The sequence below is a fragment of the Pyxicephalus adspersus genome, chromosome 2, assembly GCF_032062135.1.
Source record: "Pyxicephalus adspersus chromosome 2, UCB_Pads_2.0, whole genome shotgun sequence".
NCBI classification, from domain to species: Eukaryota; Metazoa; Chordata; class Amphibia; order Anura; family Pyxicephalidae; genus Pyxicephalus; species Pyxicephalus adspersus.
In genome coordinates, this window is record NC_092859.1 from 135,020,950 (window position 1) to 135,046,182 (window position 25,233).

Consider the following 25,233-nt stretch of genomic DNA (forward strand, 5'->3'; position numbering starts at 1 on the left):
TGGAATAAAGACTTCTACAAAAAAATTTTATTCATTGCCAGCACATCCCTGTTTTTGTTTTGTTGTGTAATATTAGTGAGGGATATGGAAAACTACTGACCTTACTTCTCAAATTGTGGAATAGGTACTATACCCTTTTATCCTAATTATAGTCATGTTTTGAGTGAAGGAAAGACATGTTAAATCTTTAAACTGCATATGTAGGTTACTTTTGCTAACTCACCTCTACATGCATGAAATTAGCAATGGCATTTGCAATTAAAACGGACCTAAACTCAACATTTTCACTTTACATAAAAGGGTAGACAACCCTTATATGCTAAGCAAAAATGTAAATGATTTTTTTAAATTCAACACCCATTTAAAAAAAAAAAAAAGTCTTGATCCCTGCTGCAATCAAGACTAAATAGGAGTGCAGAGCCTCCTGGGATACCTACGTCATGCATCCCAGGAGGCTCTCAGTGCTCCTTCTGCGCATACCTTAATCCCGGGCAGAATGCGCAGAAGGGACATTTTTTCTACTAAGGGATGAATGTGCAGTGAGATCAGCTCTCTTTTTTTTCCCCCCATTTACTGCGGGCTACGTCACCCCACCTCAGTGTTGGGACGAAGAGGAATTCTATGACAACGCTGGACCCGATAAAGGGAAGGTCAAGCGCCATCGAGGAATCTGCAGGAATAAAGGTAAGTGTAATTTATTTTTTTAAATTTTTATTTTCAGTTTAGTTTCTGCTTTAAATATTAGTCCTAGCTGTGAAAAAATACAGTTCAATAGTTAAGAGGGTTGAAAAAATAAATGTATTCGATGTTAAACATCTTCCAAATCCCATTCCATATAGTCTCCTGGGTAATTGAGTAAATTGTACTGATGCTTGATTGAACATTACCATATTATCCTGGATTTAATTCCACAAGCATGGAGCTCACTGCCTGAGGATAATAGGGACCTATGACATTGCTGGACCTGGTTGACGACATGTATAAAAAAAAGTTATATATGCAAATGTATTTTCATGGGTGCTGGGGTGGCTTGTGGGGAGGGGGGTTATGCCCAGAGTTAGGATTTATTCAATCTCTTTTTGGTAAAATAAGAGCTATGTAAACTCTAATTAGCAGCTTTTTAATGTTATATTATGAACTCACCTTATTGTTATCCTCATACAGCATAATCACAATCTGTGTCATGTAGTTTAACTCTGACACAGCACTTAAATAATCCATCGCTCTTTTCCATTGCTGATCCTTAGATTCCTAGGAATACACAGAATCAAAAGGCTGATATGAATGCATTATGTATGATCTGAATTATTCTACTTTTTCCAGAGCTTTACTATAATATGTGCATGTATGATACTGTAAAAATCAAAGGTATGCAAAACTGTAAATAACTAAATTCTGGATGTTTAAGGTGCCATGGATAAAAGTATCAAAAGCCGATCTGCTTTAAAAACGAGCACCAGAAAAAGATGATGTAATACAGCATGGAAGGATTACTGATATATTAAATAAATGAAATAATAATAACATATTTTGTGCCCTGTTATAGTACAGCTTGTACTTTAAAGCAGCCTTATTTTTTATAATGTCACTTACATCCAAGAGTCCTCCATAGCGAAAAATGCTCAACAAGGAGTGAACGTGACTCTCACTGGTAAAATACAACCGCGTTCGAACATGACGACCCGGAGACAGTACTCCTCTGGAATAGCTAAAAACCAAAACACAAATGTAATGTTTAAAAAGGCACATTAAAAGGGTGCAGATTTTATATATATATATATATATATATATTAGTGTTGGCCGAATAGCTCAGTGTTCGAATCAAATCGAATAGCCCGATATTTTTCGGGTGATCGAACGCCAAATTCGAACACCATTAAAGTCTACGGGGGGGAAAATTCGGGTTATTTTCATGACTGTGTAGAACTGCAAGAGCAATCAGGGGAGCTCTAGCAGCCTTAGCGTAACTGTAGTATGTGTTCTTGGATCGAGAGTCTGTAAGGAACTTACCCTTCCAGCGAGCCTGCGGCGTCCCTGGGGATCACAGCCGCAGAAGAAGACGACACTGCAGCAGGCAGCATGGCCGAGGCTGCTGCCCTGCTCGCAGCGTGTCTCTCTCTGCAGGCGGAGGGATCCATTCTAGCCGAACTACTGTTCGGCCAGGCGGCATCCCCAACATCCCTATGGACGTGAACAGAGAAAGTCTTGTTCTCAGCACTCCTGTGGATGTGCAAAGTAGGGCATGTCCCAGCGGTGCTGTGGGAAGAGGTGCGCGCGCTACCACGCGTGCCTCTTGTACCCCCGAGGGCGGGGCACTCGGCTGCCTGGCTGCGGGGCGGGACATAGTTAGTTTGAATTCCCTGCAGCCAATGGATTCAGTTATCCTCCAAACAAATGGTGCCATGTGTCGCAAGGTCATTGGGCACTCTGGCCATTTAGGGAGAACCTGTCCTGAACACCATTGTCCGCTATAAGCCTCTGTGTGTACAGTGTGCTTGGGTTGATTCTCTGTGTGATTCATTAACCTGTTGTCATTACCAAAAGCAACTCGGTCTGATACCTGATTCTGCCTGAACTCCGCCTGCCCTGACCTTGGATTGTTTGTGACCACTCTTGCTTGCTGCCTGCCCTGACCTCTGATTGTTCCTGACCTGCCTCTGCTTTACCCTTCTGTACCACGCCTATCGGACTGATCATTTCTGAATAACCCTTGTCTTGTTTTATGCCAACAATAAAGCTTGATGAAAGGATTCTTGGAGTTGGCTGTGGTTTGTGTGCCCAGGCGCATTACAGATTCCCTATCTAAGAACACATAAGGAATAGCTTAACTGTAGTATGTGTTCTTGGATAGAGATTCTGTATCCAAGAACACATACTACAGTTCCGATAGGGCTGCAGGAGCAATCAGGGGTGCGGAGCTGTCAGTGGGTCTTCCCTTGTCAAAGTCATATCAGAATCAGAGCATTTTTGGTATGCTTATCAAAACAGAGAGAAGCCTGTAAACCTGTGCAACATTAGGAAAATTTAAACATGTCATTTATACAGAAATTTCTGAAGAGAAAGAAGAAGCATCCATTGCACTGAAAAATGTTTAGGAACTTTTGATGAAAAATGCATAAGACTGCATTAGTTTTCCTTTTTTGCAGTCCGATACATTCTCCGATATATTGTTCCTATTCAGTTCTGGTAATTACTGTAGCCCCAAAATTGTACTCTATTGGGGAATTAATTTTCTGTGCAGTCACCACAACAGAGCATTGGTAGTCTGCAATATATTTCATTTTGGGTTTAAATACACTAAATGTTATGTCAGCAAAGGTGTTCACAGCAAAGTTTCAAAGACAAGCACTAGAATATGCAAATCTGTATTAAAGCACAATAGTAAAGAAGTAACATAGCTGGTTAAAAGGAAATGCCAAATAAAAAATTCAATTCAGAAGAACAGGACATTAATAACTAATAAAAAAAGTCCTCAATGACAATACAGGGTCAGAGGTTGGCACTCTGGCCTTTGCAGTGCTAGGTCCCAGGTTCAAACCTCGGCTAGGACACTATCTGCATGGAGTTTGCAGGTTCTCCCGTGTTTGCGTGGGTTTGCTCTGGGTACTCCGGTTTCCTCCCACATTCCAAAAACATGCATTTAGGTTAATTGAATTCCCGCTAAAATTGACCTTAGACTGTATTAAAGACATATGACAATGGTAGGGACATTAAATTGTGAGCCATTTTGAGGGACAGCTAATGACATGACTATGGACTTTTTAAACTGCTGCGTAATATGTCAGCGCTCTATAAAAACAGTGTAATAATAAAAATAACTCTAAAGTCATTTATTAAATTTATTTAGCAGAATACATATAGAATCAGGAGCATCAGAGTAAATGTATTTTTTACTGTAATGTATTATAGCTAACTGATGTAATACATTATTATGATGGATCTTACAGCGGGTGCAGCTTGTTTACAGATTCATCCTCATGGGTTCTCTGCAGGTCTAGCTGGATCTTATTAATGAGCGGGAGACAGTATCCAACTGCAATCTCAAGTTTCTCCTCTTTATTAATGCCATATTCCTGAAAGAAAATCAGCCAAGGAGATAATTAAATATACAGTATGCTAAAATAATACATGTTTTTTGTGAAAGATTAGGACATTGTTGAGTAAAGAAAATTTGCCAACATGCTTAAAATTGTTAATATACCAGTGGCAGTTACATTCTTAAACCTCAACCAGGACTTAGAATACTAACAAATTAATTCTTAATGAGATCATCACATTCCCAAGGCAGTCAACAGCAGTAGTGACTTCCTTACACTGTGGAAAAAGTCTAATATTAAATAATTAAAAAACATAAAAAAAAAACACTTTAGAGTTACATTGAAAGAACAGTATAGGTATATAGTACAAGTAGTCCCCAGGTTACATACGAGATAGGGACTGTAGGTTTGTTCTTAAGTTGAATTTGTATGTAGGTCCAAACAGGTACATTATTTTAATAAATGCAATTAGGATGTCTCAACATAATATTAAGCAGCTTGGTGTCAGTTACTGTAAAAAATCCTCATTGTGAGTTAATCACAAACAAAGAAAGCAAAAGTTACTTAAAGAGTTACGAGAGCTTGCAGAAGAGCTCAGTCTCAGATGTGTTTAGAAAAAGATTTCTTCTGCAAGTCATGCGAACGGCCCCCTCCCCCCTTTCAAACCTCAGTCCTGCACAGAAGGAGCAGGAAAGCCCCGTTCATATCTAGGAGTCATCTGTTTGTTGGATGTCCTTAACCCAGGGACTACCTTTAATTGCCTTATTAGTTAATTAGTATAAAAATACCATTGCCTGCAGAATTGTCAATCCCCTTGCACACAGTGCAGAGAAGGACCACCACAATCTGTATAAGGAGCAGTCTGAACACAGAACTTTATTTTTAAACATATAAGCAATTAAAAAAAAGTCATGAAACCTACCTGTGGAATAATAACATCTGCTAATGATTTGGAGAGTTTAAAAAGCTCATCTGTTCCTTCCAATTTTAGGCTACTGTTGTGCTGAACATCATATTTGACACAATCATAAATATCGGGAATCTTGCTTATATCATAGCGACCGTTCTTCATGCGAAAATCTCTTTCCAACTTGCTCCATCTCTGTAACATCAGCTCCAGAGTCTCACTATGGTACAGCTGAAGGTCTACAAATAAAAAAAAAATCTTAACACCAGATAACTGCAAAAAATCAGCTACATGTTGGGCCTGATTTCTCTATCATGGGAGAACCTGAGTGATGCAGCAAAACAGGAATGGATCTGGTCAAGGATTAAAAACAATTGCCGACTAATAGCAAATGATTTTTAGGAAATCAAATTTATTTTGATAGTCTATCTTGATAGTCATGATAGGCCCAATGTGTATAAAACACAACTTACCATTACTAATATTAACAATGCACAATTAAACAAGGAATTATCACTTAAAAAAGGTGCTATTAGTCTAAAACTAGACAAGCATACAGTGACTGTATATCATCCATTAATACACGACAAACAGTAATTCTGCATATAATTTAAATAAATTTTTGGAGCCCTCCCCACATTGCTTTAATAGAGATGGACTTCTAAGTATGAGGAAGCATATGACCTATCTGTCTCAATCCCAGGTTACACTGCTCAGGCCTGATCAGCCAATCTCCAGGCCTGAAAATGGTCTGGTGGAGGGGCAAGGGCAATGAAAAGGTTTACCCACACAAGCTCCAACACCATCTATTATGAAAACATATTAACGGTGGATTTCTGCAGTGTGGGGTTAGCAAAATAACAACGACAGGTCAGTATCAGAGTTCTGAGGGGTAAGATCTTCACACAGATTGGGCTAATCCTAAACACAAATGGAACTGCAATATTGTAATACCAAAGAAGAGAACAACGGATCCACTACCACTTGATTTGTTAACAATTTTCTTGGCTGAGGATATTTTCATTTATATACTACAGAAGACACTAGTTTGCAAACATGCCCAATTCAGGTGCCTCTGACTGCCAAGCTGGTTGGTATGGGCACCAAGTACATCATTCTATAGCAGAAGAAAAACAAAGGAAATCACTTTCAAGATCAATGAAAGAGGCTTATGAAATTTCATGCATAATACCCTAAGTATTAAGTCTGTCTGCCACATTTCTCTCTCATTGATGAGGATATTTTGTACACATTATTAAATTAAAAATTATTATACTAAATTAGGTTAGAAACCAAAAGTATCTTCTATGATGCACAGTTCAAAAGTGGCTAAAGATTTTTTTCTTATTTACATTTACTATAAATTTGCATTGATCCTACACTCAAAGTACTAGACAATACTAAAATTAATAATATTTTCTAGTATCACAATCTGATTGTACAGTCTCCTTTAGATCTACTACAAACTAGTATGTATCTGCACCATATTTTATAGATAGTTAAGGTAGGTCCTCATAATAAATGCTTTGATAAACATAAATTTGATTGAGTGTATATGGTCAGATTTTAGTGCATGTTAAGATTTACAGGGATCTGACACTGCGAGAAGTGTCAAACAGAAAAATGTTTTTCACAGTGGGTGCTCTTGAACATAGAGAAGTTCAGAGATACAGGGGGCCTGTTAGGTCAGTTTAAAGCTTCCTCTTTTTTTAAACAAAGCCCAGTCCCTAAAATATATTCACCTGCAGATTTTGGGTCCTGCAGGCGCTGCTGAATCTGAGATGTAAGACTTTCAATGAGGGAGAAGACTTGGTCACAGATTTTCACTGGGTTCTTTATTGCTTCCATCGAGTTTACCAAAGAGCTGCTGCTAGTTGGGGCCAACTTAAAGAAGATAAGCCGAAAAGAGAAAAGGTAGAATAAGGAATTATTGTAATAGTTAAATAAAATAAAAATAAATAAAATAAAAAAATCATATTACATCTTCAGAGATATCTATCTGAAATATTTGTAATTCATAGACATGTGCAGCTATGGAGCTAGATTGCATTGTCCGTGTAAAGTTGGGAGGAGGAAGTATGTAGCTGATGGAGCTAGAGACCAAAAGCTTGGGTCCCCTACAGTACTTAATCATCTGTGCTTCCTTCTGCACCATCAAACTCCACCCTGCTCGGCTCCCCAGACTATGCTTGCAGCAAAAGCATCCAAAACAGGGGCTGATATTTGCATAGTGGCAGGGGCAATGAACAAACACAAGGCAAAATAGGTAATTGTGCTTGCAAATTTATGTATCAAATGAAATTTACATTAAAAAAGAAACAATATAAACAATTTAGCCATGACACATAACAGCCTAAAGTTATGTGATCCAGCCAAAGGCAAACTACCTTATCCTGGTCTTCTGTGGTGAATTCTGCATCCTTCTGCATAATCTCATGGAGACGAGCCTTCACTTTCTGTTGACAGCTGCTCAAAGAATCGCTGTCACTATCCAGAAGTCCATTCATGTTTGCACTCTTCACCATCTGAACTAGGATTGGGGTAAGCTCCCCTTCTAGTGCTAAGAGTCCCTGTAAACAATTTAATTGTTAGAATACCAATTATTAGATGTTCAAACTGAATTGTGAATGTAAAAACAAACTACTTGAACATTAGTCTATAAAAAGCTTTACAATAATAAAGTAAAAAATCTCTAATACTAAATCTGGAATTTTGAATTTAAACTCCATAATATGATTTGAAAACCACGCATCTGAATCTATAGCTGATTAATCAGGAAACCCATAGGTTAAATTCTAAAATGTATATCTAGCCAAAACCTTTTAGTTTTTACTTGAATGGGGAAGTGTAAGATACTCTGTTAAGTATAAATTGTTGTTTGTGTCCCTGCTGGGGGTATTCACATGTCTTTTTTTACTGGGCACAATGTCATCTAGAAAGAAATTGAAAACCCCATATTTTAAAGTTGAAATCTTTAAACAGATACACTTCTGAGGACAAATATTTAAGAAGGAAATTCTTGCCTTTCTTCTTGTGTTACTGAAGTAATACTTCCAAAGTAAATACTTGTTTTAGTTGTATATATAAAAACAAATATGGCAGAAAGTGTATGTTTTGAATATGAATTGCAACTTCTACATAGGCATTACCAAATACTTTGTGTTATTTTTTACCTTTGCGAAAGCTGCAGCGGTCATTTGTACTCGACCTTCATCTGATGCATAAATCTTGAGGTCATGACGGTAAGTGCTGTGAAGTCTAAGAAGTCCACAACCTGGAAATCCTGCATAATCTCCTGCAAATAATTAGGAAATACATAATTTCTATATATAAAATGAGCCAATGACATTTTACAATTCAGCAGTCACATAGCTAGTTCAAATAGACTACTTATACTGCTTAAAAAGAAAACAACATTCCTTGATGGACAGTACTTAAAGCATAACATATATACACAGCAAAATGCATCACTAATTTTAGAGATAAAGAGTCCCCCTTCTGTTCAACACAGATCCAACCAAAAGAATATTCCAGAATATCATGTATAAAAGATATTACGTAGACTGGTCAGACATGAGTTGATTTTGGTTTAATTGAGCAGTTGACTATAAAGAGGTTCTGAATTTCTGAATCAAAGTAACAAACAACAAACAATATTGAGTAAAGGATTAAAAGACCTTTAAATTGGTCAGATCAGAAATTCCCATCAATTGAACAAGTATGCAACAGGTTTTTGAGTCCTCTTAATTGATTTCTGTTAAATTTAATTTCGGAGAAACCAGTCATATGCTCATTTTCCATGCATTCCCTCCTGTTGGACCATGTATTGTTTGTGGTGTGTAGTAGTTCAAACAACACTTATGAAACTAGCCAATCTAACTGAAAACCAGATGTACAAAAATCGACTTGTCAATCGTGTTGTCATATTTAATTGTCGTATTGCAGTATTCTCCCCAGAAATCTTTTTCAGCAAGGTGGGGGGGAAGCTGTATCTGTGTGGTCAAAAAGTGGGCAGGCAAGACACAAACAATTTAATGCTCCTAGGTGTTTATGCCACACAGTTACCCCTATAATTGTGTCGGCTTTTTACCATTTCACTATACTTTGTTTCAGATTTCTAAGTGCCTCCTAAGTATGTTCCATTTTTTATGATCTGAACTTGAGCACTGTAACCCCACAGTCTGCATGATGAAAGCTCAATCAAAAATGTAAATGTAAACTTTGAGTAGGAGCAGTAGCATGCAAGTTCTGTTGGCAGACTATTGGGAATTACAATGAATTGCTTTCTCTAGCAGAGCTAGTGGGCTTCTAATGGTCACTGACTTCTCTCTCTGCACAAAGCCTAGACTAAGCAGTTTAATGACAGCCGGGTGGCTACTGAAAGTTCTGGGAGAGGCGCAACTGGGCTAAAAGGGGCCCAAGAGAACAATTGTCAGCTATTGTCAGCTAGCTTATGTTCAGGGAGGCAAATTTTAATTCATGGAAAACAATAGCTTTGAGATTTTAAAGACAACTGAGTTGAAATTTAGTGGTGTTTAAGATAAATTTAGTTTCAGGTAAGACAGCCTGAAAACTTGGGATGGTCAATCTTCCAATTTTACCTTATTTCAGTAAAAATTGAGGTCCATGGCCTGACTTTTTAAGTTAATGCAATCGTTTCTGAATATTGTATTGTCACCAACAATGCTCAGGGTGGTTGAAAGTTTAGGGGCACCTGCAGGAATATACCCCAAATTACACAAATGTAAAAAGTGTGGTTTTGTTAGAAATTAGGCCAAAATATTTTTGGGAAAAAATGTTCTTAAAGACAAAGTTTTTGTTTACAAAGCCCCATACAAGCAATTTTGGTACACCAAAATTGCGAGGTTTGTAAAGTGGGAGTTTGTCACAATATAACTGGCAATATTTCTTTAAATGTGACACTTTCATTCATGCACACATTTCACTTGGAAAACCTAAAAACCATTCGAACAACACAGAGACCCTTCAAAAACAATGGTTGGAATGCTTTAAAGCTGCGCATGTTGTTCTGCTTGTTTTAAAAGAAAAGTTGTCATGGAGTCCTCCCAATACTGAAATCAGGTCTTTCTCCAGGCAAGGAACCCAACTGGCCATTGAAATAGGAGGGGCACAGAATGTGTGCCCTTTCCCCCTGCCCATACCAGACCCCATGTTTGTTGAGTGAGATGGAGCAAGGCCTTAGCCATTCAGCCTATCCCCTAAAAGGTTGCAGGAGTGGTATTTAGTGGAAGGGGAGTTCTTATTGGCATCCGGAATTACTAAGTCAGATCTTGAACTATAAAATAGCAAGCATAAACGAAGATTTACTTGTCTTAATTAGAAGAGGGATTTTTTTGGTTATGAATACAATTAACACAAAAACATAAAAAAAAAAACATACAAAAAAACCCAGCAGACATTGTTGCAATAAATTGTTAGATACATAAAGGCACAAAACATTCCTCAGAAGGCACACCATTAGTTTTTTACTTGGGTAGATTCAGTATTCATATAACCATTATACATTGTATACTTTTTCCAGGCCAGTGGCACAGAAAGTACTAGTAGTAGGCAACTACTAGTATATAAGGATCAATAACAGCTGTCCCCGTATTTGTACAAGTTTACTTTAATAAAATGCCCTTTTCATCATGTTTGCAAGAAAAAACAGATGTCAAAATATATACATGTCAATGCACAGAAAGCAGAAGGAGATGAAACCTTATTAAATTTCTGACAAAAAAAGATGTACTGGAAATAAATGCCAATAACTGGTTAGCTGGTGATACTTCACCGGTTTTTATTTTTGTTTATTATCTAACTGCTTATGATCTAGCCAAGCAATAGTCTAAATATTGGGTTGGTCAGTATCAGTGGGCTCTTGAACCTTTAAAAAAAAATCAATGCCTGCCTATAGATGATCTTCCACTGCAGAACTAGTTTTGGTAACTAGAACATTTGTTTATACGTACGTATAAACGACCAAACTGTTATCAATGTTTTAGAGTTTTCTTATCTTAATTAAAAATTGACCATAGAGCAAAAAGCACAAAGCAAAAGCATTACTTCTGGAAGCTGTGCTAATATAAGCCAAGTCATTATACCTCCAGCTCAGCCCTGATGGGTCAGTGTTTCTACTGAATTCCTGTCTTGTCCTTTGCACTTATTTTGATAGGTGGTCTTTTGAGATTTTGCATTTTTTTTTTGTCATTTTTTTAGATTTGAATGGGAAAATCAGTGTTTGACCTGCTTTGCGTGCACTTAAAATACACCTCGATTGAAAATGATGATCTAAAAGACCTCACGAAACAGGTCAATTTCAGTGGGGAAAACAATGTCGGTTAAAATGTGCCCTAATATCAAACTGTGACCAAAAGATCTGCTGGTAAAAGTTAAACCACAAACTTTTATGAGGGTCCATACATTTCTGCTATCAGTTAGAGATTGCGCCTTTTAATAGAAGCCCTACCAGGATTTCTTGTACCCAGCAGTAAACTAATAGGCTTGGTGGTCCCAATAAGCAGTGCAACAGTTAAATTAATAGGTTGTTATCAAAAGTATGTAAACATCCTTAAGAGTTTATTCTAGCACACAGCTGGACATATAAGTAAATAAACATTCCCAAGGACAACAGATAAGATTTCAAACATTTTAGTATCATTTTCAGCACAAAACAATTATCCATTATTACAAACTAAATCATCTTTTAGTTAATTGGATTAAATTGATCACCCACACAGTCTTTTTTTTAGTTAGAAGGAAAGAAATTTTCCCAATGCAGTTATGGGAACAGTGCAAACCACACTACAGTCATGTCTCTTACCACAGTCTACGGGCGAGCTACAGCCCAAAGCCGGGATGTTACCATCCACTAGAATGATAGGTTGACACAACAGAGAGGACAGAGGGTTAACTAGGCTAAAAGGCATTAAAAGCACAGAGGACAGGTGACAAGAGGAGAATGAAAAACATTTAGATAACATACACTAGAATTACAGGACTACACAAAAAAGTGTATTAAAGGCTTTATACCAATTTTGTGGCAGACAAACAAAAGCTTGATGAGCTACTTACATGCTAGAGGTAAAATCAAACATTAACAGTGGAACTAAACCCAGTAGATACTCACCTGTCCCTGTTCCATCGTGGGTTCTGCATTTTTTGCATTTCCTTCTCTTCCACATTCCAATCTTTGGCCATTTTGATTGGCTGGGCCAGGATGGGATAACTCCCACAAGTTCATTCTGTCGCCAGGATTGCCATAATTAACGCTGAGCTGCCCACAGCAGCTTGTATGGCGATCAGGCAGGTAAGAATACTTACTGCAGAAGAGACATAGCCTGTCCCTCGCTGCAATAAAGCCCTGCCTGGTCAAAATTTTTCAAGTGGAACCTTAGTTGCACTTTAACAAGTTATCTTAACACCAACTATGCAAGTAAGTGTGCCAATAACATAACATATGAAAATTGTTTTGCAGTACATAAAAAATAAAAGCAGAATTCATCACAGTCAGCGAACAATAGATTTTCAAACATGTGCTAAATATCTGCTGGCTTAAAGCTTCATAACTGATAAATGTAAGTTTTGGAATATACATCTGCATTTATTATTCTGGCTAAAATGTTACATTTGGGAAAAGATGGAGGTAAATAGAGATTAAGACAAAGTCAAAAACAAAAGTGAAGGTAAAAAGAAAATGTGTGAAAATGAAGCCTACCTTGCCCTCCAGGATACATACAGCGGAACGCCCGTCCTAGCTCCTCTGCTTGAACTCGCCCAGCTGGTGTCAGCTCCCCACCCCATTTTAGGACCAGCAGCAGAGATGGGGAATCCTTTCGGGCTTCTGTAAAGACATTACATTTTAAAAAAATCCATGCAACCCAAAACTGCAGTTGCAAACATAAAAGCTCATTATTCTGTGGAGAATATTATTCTAAAACACACAATTATAAACACTGAAAGCCTTTATTTCCAAAACAAATGTACTTTGGTTTAGAAACAGTTATAATAAAGTATACCACTACTTTTTAATTTTATGGTAAATCTATTCTTGGTTTGAATAATGAAATGGCACATCATTCACTAATGAATTTCAATAACAATACTAATAATAATATTATAATCTTTAATTATATTGTGCTAAAATATTATGCAGCGCTACACAATAAATAAGGAATGCAGGTGGAAATAGACAGATATACAACAAGTACACTGCCCAATGAAATCAAAACCATCCCGGTCTTACTTACCTTCATCCTCACTGGATGATTTTGGATGACCATGGGGCAAATATGTCAGTTGCACTTTTCTATTTATACCAGAGAAATGACCATACCTAGAAAAAAAACAAAAATGAATAATTTTTTTTTCAATAATGACCAAAAACAAGGGAAATTTACATAACTATTTAAAAAAAAAAAACTTACTTAAAACTAATATTTGCTTTGTAAAAAATTCATTGTACACATAAAAATAAACATGACAGTATCTGCATGAGTATGTATGTTTTCCTTGACTTTGCGTGGGTTTCTGCCCGGTAATCCAGTTTCCTCTCACATGCAACTAGGTTATTTGGCTTTCCCTTAAAAAAACAAATGGCCTTGGACTGTGTTAATGACATATGACTTTGGCAGGGACATTAGAATATGAGGCCCTCTAGGACACAGTGACATGAATATGGACCTTGTAAAACACTGCATACAAGCCTAGAATAAAAATATTCATATTAAACCATGTATTTGCTAAAAGCAAAAACACAGCACAGGACTTGTTGATTAGGACAAATACTAAATAGGTCAGTTGTCCATGGAGTCATAACTTGTAAAAAAAATGTAAAGGTAACATGACAAATATATGTTGGTCACATATATTAAATCTAATGGATAAAATGTTAATGGATCTAAATATTAAAAAAACAGAATAGGTTATCACATAGACTGAGGTAACCTTTTTAACTAATGGTCACACTGCTGTGATTTGCTATAGCTATATATATATGTTAATCTCAGGAGACATATCACGGTGAACTTAATAGGGGATTGACAGCAATATCAAAAATTAATAGGCCGAGTAGTCCTAAGTCCATGAGGGCAAAACTGGGACATGACTGAACTAAAAACATGTATTGACAGGCATACTTTAATGAAAATCATTATACCAACCTAACTGACTTCAGTTTCCAGCAGTAAGGGCAGGTTTAGCCCTGTCTCTGAATAATGAGATGAGATGTAATAATATGTATTAGAACCTCTGAGAGTTTTTTTCCGTTATCTTGGATCCTATTAGCAAAATGTTCACCTACATTGTACTCTGACACCTGTCAACTGTACAGATGAGAAACTTTCCTGAGTGGGCACAGACAGCAATAAAACGGAGGTTTAACCCAAAGGTATACTATTATTGCTGTCTATGTACCAAGACATAATAGCAACAGTTCGAAACATTCCATATCAAATGCAAAGATACAAAATAGTTTTTTATAGCAGTGGACTCCAAAAGTACAAACAGAAACTGAATAAGTGCAATTAGCCAAAGCAACTATTGGCGTATTGTATACTGTATGTTTGTGTGTGTATTTTATATATATATATATATATATACACACACATACATATACAAACACACACTTATTTTTTTCTAGTTTTGTGAAAGATCTGTGAATATTTCTTCGACTTACATTTCTAGTACTGTTTTCAGCTGTTCAAGCTTGGATTTTCTCTCTTCAATCTCACAGTCACTGTGTGTTCCAAGTTCGGAAAGAAGTAGTCTTGCTATGTCAAGCACTTCCTGCTCAAAATCATCCAGGAAAGCAGTTTTTAAACAAAGATTTACCCTGTAAAATGTTCTATGCTATCCAGGTCTCAAGCAAACATAAAGACTAAACACAGAGAAAATTAACCAGTTTAAAGATGTTTTGATCTTTTTAGTTTTAGCCAAGATGGAAACCATTGATTTAGAATCCTTTTAGATATGGAAACCCTTGAATCTTGAACATGCATTTCCACAATGCATGGCAACACACTATGTTTCATACATTAAATTAAGGCAGTGTTTCTCATCCAGGTTTTCATGGAACCCAAGGTACCTCCAGAGGTTACTATGGGTTCCTTAAGAAATAATGAATAATGCACTGCACATTAAAAAATGTTTCTTGTGTCTCGTGTCAATTAGTCCTGAAAGCTATGGGCAACCGGGCTAAAAAAATATATTTTTTAATGTTCTTAAACATATTTGTTTTTTTATTTTTACTTAAAAAAGTCATATTTAAAGTAGAATTGTTGCTAGGCAATTGTCATTTACGTTTTCTTAAAAAGGAGTAAATGAGCACTTCTAATTGTGCAGATGACCGCAGTAGAATAAAACAATGAGGTTCATGTCTTATCGGGTGCATGGACACCTTTTCTTTCCTTACAAAACAAATAATATCTAAATATGTTGTTCTTTTACAATGTTTTTTTCCAGTGGAGGACTATTTTGGTCTCCTTTGGCCATCATTTCCATACCTTTAGTGCTAAAATGCTCTTTGCTAAGTTGCTTTTCACCACAATTAAACAAACAAATAGAGAGGCAAATACAATTTACTGTGATTTCATTTTTATTTCACAAAAACATACCTGTAGTTGTTCTGGCTTCTTAAGTTTCAGCTTTCCTGTTTTAAAGCCATCATGATGTTCAAATAACTCAAAGAACCTATATATAAAGAAAATAGTAAGATTTACATTTACTGTCCTGCCAAATGAAGACATAAAATGCCAGGTCATTTAATTCTTTCATACTAACCTCTTCAAAGGCTTCCTAAGCAGGAAACACTTAAGGGGTCTAGTTATAAATGTTTTTATACATTTCACAAGATTCACAAAACTTTTATATAGGATTCACATATTTGCATTCAATTCTTTAGTGGGCTATTCTCGTGTGAAAACATTTATAAATAGATCTTTGCTTTTTATCATGCTATCAAGATATCTTTTTCTTTCTGTAAATACTTTTCTTTAGCCCAAACATTAAAATACAACATTACGGAACTACAGATTATTTCAGATAAGAAATATTGGTTTATCAGCTGTCTCCTTTTATTCTTACCTTGGATGCCGAACTTCCATCTTCATCTTCTGTTTTGGTGTGCGGTCACCATGCCGGATAATTGCTATAACACATCGCAACTCCATCCTATATTAATGCAAAACAATATAGCAACTTTATGTGCATTTCAGAAAACATTTATTCTAGAAACTACATTTTGTTTAAAGTCCAAATCCCCCTACAGTGAGAATTAAGAGCAGGTTTACTTCATTCTTTTGCTTCCCCTCTGGAAGCCACTCTGAGCTACAGCTGCAGGTACCGACATCATTCCCAACCATGAAAAAGTCCTTCACTGTGAGGACACCAGTGAAATATTCCAAATAAACAGCAATAAACATCATCTATCCGGTTCTTCCCTTCCCTTCCAATCAGAAAATAAAAAATCAACTGGCTGCAATTTTTCTTTGGTAATAAATTTATTTACATTATGCTGATCATATGTTCTGTATAAATAAAAGTGTATCCTAGTGATGGTGGTTTGGCAAAATGTTAATGTAGTGTCCTTTTAGTTTAACATTCACGAAATGCTTTTAGAAATGTAACCAATTTGATTTGTAGACAAACCACAATCAATAAAATGCTATAGCCTCTTAAAGAAATGCAGTTATCAGATTCGAAAATGTGGAAGTGACAATAATAGTTCTAGAAAGCCCTCCTGTTGATATATCATATCACTTACATTGTGCCAGATGTGGTTGGTACTATAGGAATATCTTCTGCCTCTGTTGGGATAGACCAGGGAATTTGGAACTGTGGAGCAAGCTCTCTCATAATTATATTCCTAAAAATAAAAATAAAGAAAAGTTATCATCTTCTATGTTATTTTCTCCCAGATAAAAATTGTACAGTTCTTTATAGGTCCTGTGTGACAGTATTTTTTTGGGGGGAGGAGGTCATGTTCCCAACATCCATTACACCGCCATGCAGTAAAAAGGAATCTTTAGCCTCTGTAACTCTAGTGTTGACTTTGGTTAAAGAATTTCTTAGGTTCCTATATCCTGATGTTCTGCCCTCCATAAATGAGGGGAGAAATACCCCTAGATGCAATGATGAAAGGTTCACTAGGAGTTGGACAGCTAACAAACAAGGCAGGACTCTCTGTATCCAACCCTGGCACGGGTCTCTAGAACCCCCACAAGGCAAAACACAAAGTTGAAATGAAAGAAAATCCAGGGAATTAGGAAACACATCCTTTCACAAGCAGTGCATATCCACAGACGCTTACTTAGGGTGTGAACGCTTACTAGATCAGTTATAGTGGTGTCACCCTTTTCTGCACACTTCTGAGTTATATGGCAAGCATCTGTGCAAAAGCATAGTATGGTGTCCCATTCTGCCACCGTTATGTGGTGCAATAGTTCTGTTCATCTGCTGCTGTATTGCACAAGTTCAAAGGAAATTGTTTATCTCCAAAGCTGTTCGAAACTAGAAGTAAAAAATTCATAAAGCAGTAATTGCGGCATTTACCAAACATCTGCAGGTGTATCTTGCTGGTGCAAGTAAGTATTTATTTCCAGGCAGTAAATGTTTGGTGAATGCCAGCATTCCTTGCTATATATATATATAGAGAGAGAGAGAGAGAGAGAGAGAGAGAGAGAGAGAGCTATACCCTTTAGAGTTTTTTTTTTTTAAGTGTTATTTTTTAATGTACATCCTTTTTTACAAATCCTGTATTGAGTCTGTAGTTTTCATTATAGTGTAAATTGAGAGTGATTTGAATTTGTAATTGAGAGCAATGCATACATTTGCAAAGTTAATAAGGCACATATAAAAATGTTTATTATAATGAAGAACCAAACTCCTATTGTGTGTGTGATAAAAAATCTAAAAGGTGCAAAATTAATTATTCTGCCAGTACTGCCTTTAGTTTATCTAAATTACCCAATTGTTTCTATGTTGTTGTTATAGTTATTGTGTGTTTATGCATTACTTGTTTGTAATTTCCATTAATTCAGACATAAAGTAACATTCTGACCTATGAGTAAGTTAAAATGTTCTCTTCTTTTCACAGAATGTAATTTAATAGAAGTAGAATAGTGAGGATCAGGTAGAAGTGAATGGAGAAGTCTTCCCAAAGCCATTTGTAGAAAAGCCAGTTAGTGCAGAAGACCACAATGTTTATATTTATTACCCAACATCAACAAGAGAGAGATGGAAGCCAAAGGCTTTTTTAGAAGGTATGAAAGGGAATTAAAAGTAACAAAGCAACTATACAAACAAGTAAAAAATGGCCTTAGTAACATACCCTAGTATTTTGGCACAGTCATCATAATATTTCATGGAGTTCTTCACGAAACTGAAACCATTGACATCACAAACAAAGGAGTGCCCATTGGCTCTTAGCAAGTCGAAGCCACAAACAGTTTGCTGAAACACCGAAATATGAACATTTAATCATATGTTATGAGGGTCCACAATTGGTCGTTGTTTCACTTTTAAGAAATATTTTGTCATTAAGTAAATTATTTTATATGTGCAAACTTGTACCAGGCTCACAGGTCAGCATTTCCTAAAATACCTTGCGAGTCTATTTTTTATATAAAAATGTTATCTGTAGCCATGAATATTATTGTGTGTTTATGTATCTCTGTCTAAGAACTGTTACAGCAAAGAAAATTTGGTTTAGGGATTTGTGGATTATTCTATGCATAAGAAGATTCAAAAATTGGCTATGGTAAAATGTAGAAAATAGCAAAGCAGTTTAGGAAATTGTCTGGCATGTTTACAGCTTCCTGCTGCTTTAATGTTTTTTTATTGTTACTCAGATTTCTTTTTTCAGAAGGGACAAATTGACTGCAGATGTCTGCATATAAAAAAAAACATTTAAAAATGGTCTAAAGGGTATGCTATCTTTACTAAATGGTGCCATAGTTAAGTGTAAAATGTGAATTATTGAAATCTATAATGTCATATAATATGGAAAAAGAAAAATGAGAGAGACAAAAAAAAGTTGCTGTATACCTAAAAAAATGTTTCAACACAGTCAAATTCATAGTTTATAAATTAGATACCAACCTTAAATGCCAAGCAGACCTTCCGTGCTACTAGTTTCTCCATGGCAGTGAGCATGACAGGATAGCGGATCTCTTTGCCCTCACTATCACGCTCCACTTTACCATCCAAAGCTGGCGACTTGCGGGCCTCTGCATGAGCATAATCTGGACCTACAGTGTACACCTAAACAATATACGTAGATTACATTAATCACATTATTCTTGCAAAAATCAGAGCTAGCAATCCAGAAAAATCATGTAGATTTACCTTAACATCAGTGCCATCAGTTGGCATGAACTCTTCATAAATGTAGGACCCCGTCTTCCGAACACTGCTCTCTGGTGAGTAAACACTGCTACGACTGCCAATCTGTACAAATCAAATTAGAAAACCCATCCTTACAACACAAGGCTAACATTAAAGGACATTCACACCACTATACAAGCATTTTCGTGTTTTACATTGCAGCACAACAAATGACAAAAATAGGGCCCTCTGCATTTTCTGAAGTGCATTACAATATTGAAGGGTGTTGGGTGCTAATCAAAATGAACAGCACTACAACATACTTCTAGCCTGTTAAAAATAGGAAAGTATTCTTTTTACATAAAATGCATAAGAATACACTAGCAGAGTGTACACTGCGTCTCCCAAAATTGGTTTAGCAACTATTTCTTCTCATCCTAATTAGTATGTCTGGCATGATGCCTATCTGTATACAGTTTTCTTAATTAAAAATATTTTTTGTAAATCTGTTGCAGATAACCAGCAGCTTTGTCAGCCTGCCTTACAAAACTCATTCAATTGGCCATTGAGCTGTAACGGTAGTTCACCTGAACCCAACAGCCAACCAAAGGAATGGAAATGGCAGGCGGACAATGCAGATGCTAACTGCTGATCCCCCATCAATTAAAATGAATAAACAATGCCAAGTGTTGTAAAGATCCACAGTTTGTGATTAACAGAGAGTATTTGTTTAAAAAATTTGTATAAATGCAAACCATTGATTAAAATGATTATTGTTCTGCGTTTATTCTCCAGAACACACGCAGATATCTGTGTGTGGGAAAACAGAAGTTAACAACAAAATCTCACCACAACTGATAAATTGAAATAATCAAGAACTTCCTAAGTTGATCCAGTTTGTGATTGTTTTAGTTGCATCCAATAAATGATCATGTAATTGACGTTTTATGTATTATACTAAATATAAGGGCTGGCATTTATTAGTCATATATTTTGCATACCACCAGAAAATATCACCTCAAAAGCAGATTAGCTAGATGACAATGTTACTAATGTGCAAGCTGCAGCACCCCCTACTGTGCTATAAATTTTTTACTATAGTGCACAAAGAGGTCAATATTAAACAGTGATAGGTATTACTTAGGTTCTAGGAGTAATTTTCCTTAATTAAAATAAATTACAGTTATTACAGAGTAGTCTCAACATGCATGAAAAGAAACATACCTTTCTAAAAAGCCTTTGGCTTCCACCTCCTGCTGATGTTGGGTAATAAATATATACATTGTGGTCTTCTGCACTAACTGGCTTTTCTACAAATGGCTTCGGGAAGACTTCTCCATTTACTTCTACCTGATCCTCACCTTCTATTAGATTACACTCTGCGCAAAGAAGGGAACATTTTAACTTACTCATAGGTCAGAATGTTACTCTATATCTGAATGAATGGAAGTTACAAACACATAATGCATAAACACACAATACCAATAACAACAACATAAAAACAATTGGGTAATTTAGATAACCCAAAAAGCAGTACTGACAGAAAAAATTAATTTTGCTAATTTTTTACTTTTATCATACACACAAAAGGGGTTTGGTCATACTGTCATTTTTCCAGTGGTACTGTTGTGGTTTACTGCTGTCGACCAGTCAACTGCCCCAAAGGCCTGGGTACCATTGAAACGAACAGAGGTGTTTGATTACACTTTTTACATTTCAATGAGGTGCATTTTTTAAGATATTTCATGCGGCGACTCCGGGCAGTCTGAAGCTCTAATAGCTCCCTTTAAACCTCTCCACAAGCTCAGCTTCCTGTGCAAGAAACTTTGATCTCTACAACTGCACTCAAGTGCCCACAAAACAATGGAGTACTCTTATGGTTTGCATCCAGGTTCCTGTCTGCATTCCCTGCTCTTGGTTGCACCTGCCCTGACCTTTGTCTGACTACGTATCTGTCTTACACTCCTGTATTACTCTTTAGTGTTACCCAACCTACGATAGAAAGCCAAAGTTTATGCTTTCCAGCAGACAGCTGTGGACTGATTTACTTAAGATGGGATTCCTAGAGAGGAGATAAATGGGATCCCCACCCCAGATTTCCTCAAGAAGTGGAAGCAAGTGGCTGGGAAAAGATACCTTGAAAACCAGGTTTTCATCTTTCCTGTAAAATCCCATTCTGCACATATAAAATATTTCCAACAAAATTGTGTAACGTTCTCATTGCATCCCCCGAGGAAGCCTATCAGCGAAACGCATTGGGCTGGAGACATTTAATTTACATATAGAACTAATTTATTGTTCTTGTATATACATCAGGCACCATTTACCATGAAACTTTAACTGGAAATGACCTATTTATGCTGAATGTAACATGCTGTAATATAATATGCCATTTTGTTTATCTTTCCTTATGCTTGTGTTATATTTGAAATAAATATTACAATTGCTGATAAACCCCAGCTTTCTCTGTCTTCTTTAATATTTACAGCCCACAAGACAGTGCCTATGCCCTATGTTATCAGGCTGGTTGAAATTAAGCACTGGGAAGTACTAAGCCATGTTCAATCCCAGATTGCATTATGTAAATGTATAGTAATACTTAGGAGGAAATGATCCCATGTTGTCTAAAAGAAGCACACCGAAGCCCTTTATTTCTAGAGCTGATACAAAATATGAGTATGAAGCCCTGCCATGACGAATTGCAAAATCACACTCACCATCTGGCTTGTCAGGGTCTCTGTTGAGTACAGCATAGCGAGGAAGATCGATTCCCTCCTGCTGCAAAATTCGGTATACTTCCCTCCTATAGAATGAGGAGAGACATTATTTAAAGAGTTAGGTTTTACACACCAGTCAAAAGATTAATGATCAAGGATCATCAATATGACCAAACACACATAAGGTTGCATGTTAATCTGCACTGCCATATCCTCTGCACCGCAGTATTGTACTAGTTTCTTTTGCAGGTTTCCTAACACTGTCTAAGATAGCTCAAATTTCTCCCCACTCACTGCACTACATTATCTGGCATCCCCCCTTCCTTTTCTCCATTCTATGATCCCATGTCACCTCACCTTTCACACATCATTCCCATGGGTACTACCCCCACAATTGTCTACAATACCGTCTCAAGCAGGTTCAATAAAAAATAAAATTATTAAAAGTTCCTCTGCTTTTATTAATTATCTTTCCAACCAAAAGACAGGTTTCACAGACAAGTTATCTGAGATGTGTGAAAGTTGTTGCAAACAATTGTAAAAAAAACTTTGCATAACAAATGAAGGAAGCACAGAGGAAGAAAAGGAAATAGTTCACCCTTCCCTGTTCGTGGCGCTCTTTCTCCATGTCATCAATTAATGCTTTGTCTCCTTTATCTACTGTTCCACAGCCACAGTTACCTTTCCCTCCGCTCCCTCAACTGGCATTTGGCACAATCATACTCAAAAGTCCTCCATATTTAGTCAAGTAAATGCTTTGTTCAAAGACCAAACCCTGCTATAAGAAGACAATTTGAACACAGGAAATGTGTTTTTATGAAAACACTGAGGTCTGGAAAATATTTATTCTGTGTTTCATATGTTCTGCTCTTGGCACTTTTTCTTGTACTTCTTGTACACCCAGCCCCTATTACAACATAGAGCTGACCTTTGGCCAACTCTCCTGAAAGGGCTGCCTGAAGAAAATCATTCACCTTTACCGCCTAAGACCTAATAAGAAACATCCACATCAAACACTTTACTTCCCAAATTTTGTATTAATGTTTTCTGTTCAAGCTGAAAAGATTCAGTTTCTTTGACCTGGATACCTTTGTCATTGGGACTGAAAGTGATGGCAAGGGCAAAACTTTACAGCTGTCAAGAATGAGGCACAGTAAATCATCCAACAGAGACAAGTTCTGGTACCAACTCTCTAAAATGGGAGTTCCCCTTAGTTCTGTGAGATATAATCTCCTGAGAATAATTTCCTGAGAAACTTGATAGGCACTCTTCTATCCAAAAAGAAAAAAAAGGCTATGCATACAGCTTAAAAGGAAACTACTCTATTAAATGCTACAATAATTTTAGCAAGCAGTCTAAATACACCAATTAATTACTTTACTATAGCATTTAAAAATGAATTGCACAGAGAAAATAAAGGCTAACCTATTTCAGCATAGTACAAAGTGCATAAATTATTGTACAAGCCACTTCAGTTGGCAATATTATTCCACAAATCACAAAACCAAAGAGCCATCTATTGTTTTTAGTAGTTTGCAGAGATAGGAATTATTGTTATAGCTTGCAACACTATCTAAATGATGTTTTCCCTGTTGTGCTCTAACACTGAAGCTCTCGCAGAAAAATGTGGGGCCATATTTATGCAACACATGGGGTATACACATTTGGGCCCCAGACATGTACGATATGTTTTCACGCACACAGGCCCCCAGAGCTAAAACCTAAAATGTCACACTTTACACAACACAACAAAACAAAAAATTTAAAAAAACATGTTATGCCTCATTTTAAATATCTCTAATTGTTTTTATTATATACACCCCCCACATAAAGCAAATACAAAATATGACAAACTATTGATTGCAATGAATATATTTTACCTGTCTTGGATGTAATATTGCATATCCAAGTCATTAATGAGAAATGGGTTACGCAGTTTTGAGTAAGCAACAGCTTTATCAAGAGGAAATCCTAGGAGACATCAAATTAGAAAACAAAGTGGGGTGAATATGTGTTATTGGTATGACATTGTTTGTAATACCAACCTATCATAAATGTAGAATGTGTTACATGAGAGTTCAGTTCTTGAGATGGTAACTACAACACATTAGACTGCTCTTTTCTACTTGAAATGCTAATTAAAAATTAAACAAGTAAACATTATTTATATATTGGGTTCCAGAGAGGCTCAAAATGGCACCTATCAGTATGCAGATCTGTATGAAGGAGCTTTGCATTATAGTATGTGTGCATTTAGAAGTCCTTTAACATGTGTCTTCAAACAGTTTTCTAAAAAAAAAAAAAAAAAAAACAACTTTCAATGCATAGATAGATTTGCTGTGCATGCTGCTGCTGAAACAGAGATGGGAAATGTAAGAAATTAGTTCTGCATTCTCTTGTGATTTCTCACTTACATTGGCCCTAATTTAATGAAGCACTCCAAGGCTGGAGAGGATACACTTTCATCAGTGAACCTGGATGATGCAAACCTGGAATGGATTTCTTAAAGTCTTTTATTTGTTAGCAAATGGGTTTAATCCTGGACCAGATCCATTCCAGGTTTTTTGAATTACCTAGGTTCACTGATAAAAGTGTATCCTTTCCAGTCTTTGAGAGCTTTAATAAATCAGGTCCATTAAAGCTCTGAAGGAGGCTACAGGGATGATGTGGGAACCAATCCAGGAAACCTCCGGATGGATCAACAGATCTGCAAAGGTAAAGGTGAGCAAGTTCTAGACAAACTTGCATTTAGAAAAATCTGCATTTACAATCTTTAAACCCTAACAAACTTAAGATCAAGTTCCAAACCATTCAATCAACTTTTGTGCTGTTTTCATCTTTTATTCCGTTGAAGTTAGTCGAGTTATGAAGTCACCAAAATAGTTCATATTCTAAAATATCTGGCTTAAGGTCCATATAAATATATACATTAACTCAAAAAGTAAAGATTTGCAATGTTACACAAAAAGCTAAAAGGGAATCCTGAAAAATTTACCTTGTGTCTGGAACTCCTCTATACAAATAACACTTGCACTTTAAGATTTGTGACCTTAATTTACTTAATTTACTAAATGGAAGTAAACCCAAAACAATAAAATCACACTTATCTTCAATCTCGCAGATCAGTCTGTCCGGCAGAGGTTTCTTCCATCGGGTCCCACGTCGTCCTGGTATCAGTCTTCGGCTTGGAGCAGAGGGAGTGCCAGTCGCTGCCATCTTCTCCCCTCTTCTTCCGTGTTCTTCTTCCTAC

The 25,233-nt window shown here is 36.5% G+C and overlaps 1 protein-coding gene across 14 annotated transcripts in view; it reads right to left on the reverse strand.

Annotated features, from left to right (window-relative positions):
• Positions 1-25,233, reverse strand: part of PPIP5K1 (diphosphoinositol pentakisphosphate kinase 1) — a 106,319-nt gene that overhangs the window by 60,496 nt on the left and 20,590 nt on the right. For all 14 annotated transcript variants that reach the window (XM_072402486.1, XM_072402488.1, XM_072402485.1 and 11 more), the window contains exons 4-22: positions 23,864-23,954; positions 21,984-22,069; positions 20,491-20,645; positions 19,288-19,389; positions 19,042-19,203; positions 18,272-18,393; positions 16,706-16,807; positions 16,027-16,113; positions 15,558-15,633; positions 14,621-14,730; positions 13,194-13,279; positions 12,662-12,787; positions 8,118-8,239; positions 7,332-7,514; positions 6,687-6,828; positions 4,960-5,183; positions 3,946-4,073; positions 1,594-1,708; positions 1,144-1,251 (exon numbers count right to left, since the gene is read on the reverse strand). In XM_072402486.1, the coding sequence (XP_072258587.1) occupies positions 1,144-1,251; positions 1,594-1,708; positions 3,946-4,073; positions 4,960-5,183; positions 6,687-6,828; positions 7,332-7,514; positions 8,118-8,239; positions 12,662-12,787; positions 13,194-13,279; positions 14,621-14,730; positions 15,558-15,633; positions 16,027-16,113; positions 16,706-16,807; positions 18,272-18,393; positions 19,042-19,203; positions 19,288-19,389; positions 20,491-20,645; positions 21,984-22,069; positions 23,864-23,954 (2,327 nt within the window). The remainder of the gene's footprint in view (positions 1-1,143; positions 1,252-1,593; positions 1,709-3,945; positions 4,074-4,959; positions 5,184-6,686; positions 6,829-7,331; positions 7,515-8,117; positions 8,240-12,661; positions 12,788-13,193; positions 13,280-14,620; positions 14,731-15,557; positions 15,634-16,026; positions 16,114-16,705; positions 16,808-18,271; positions 18,394-19,041; positions 19,204-19,287; positions 19,390-20,490; positions 20,646-21,983; positions 22,070-23,863; positions 23,955-25,233) is intronic.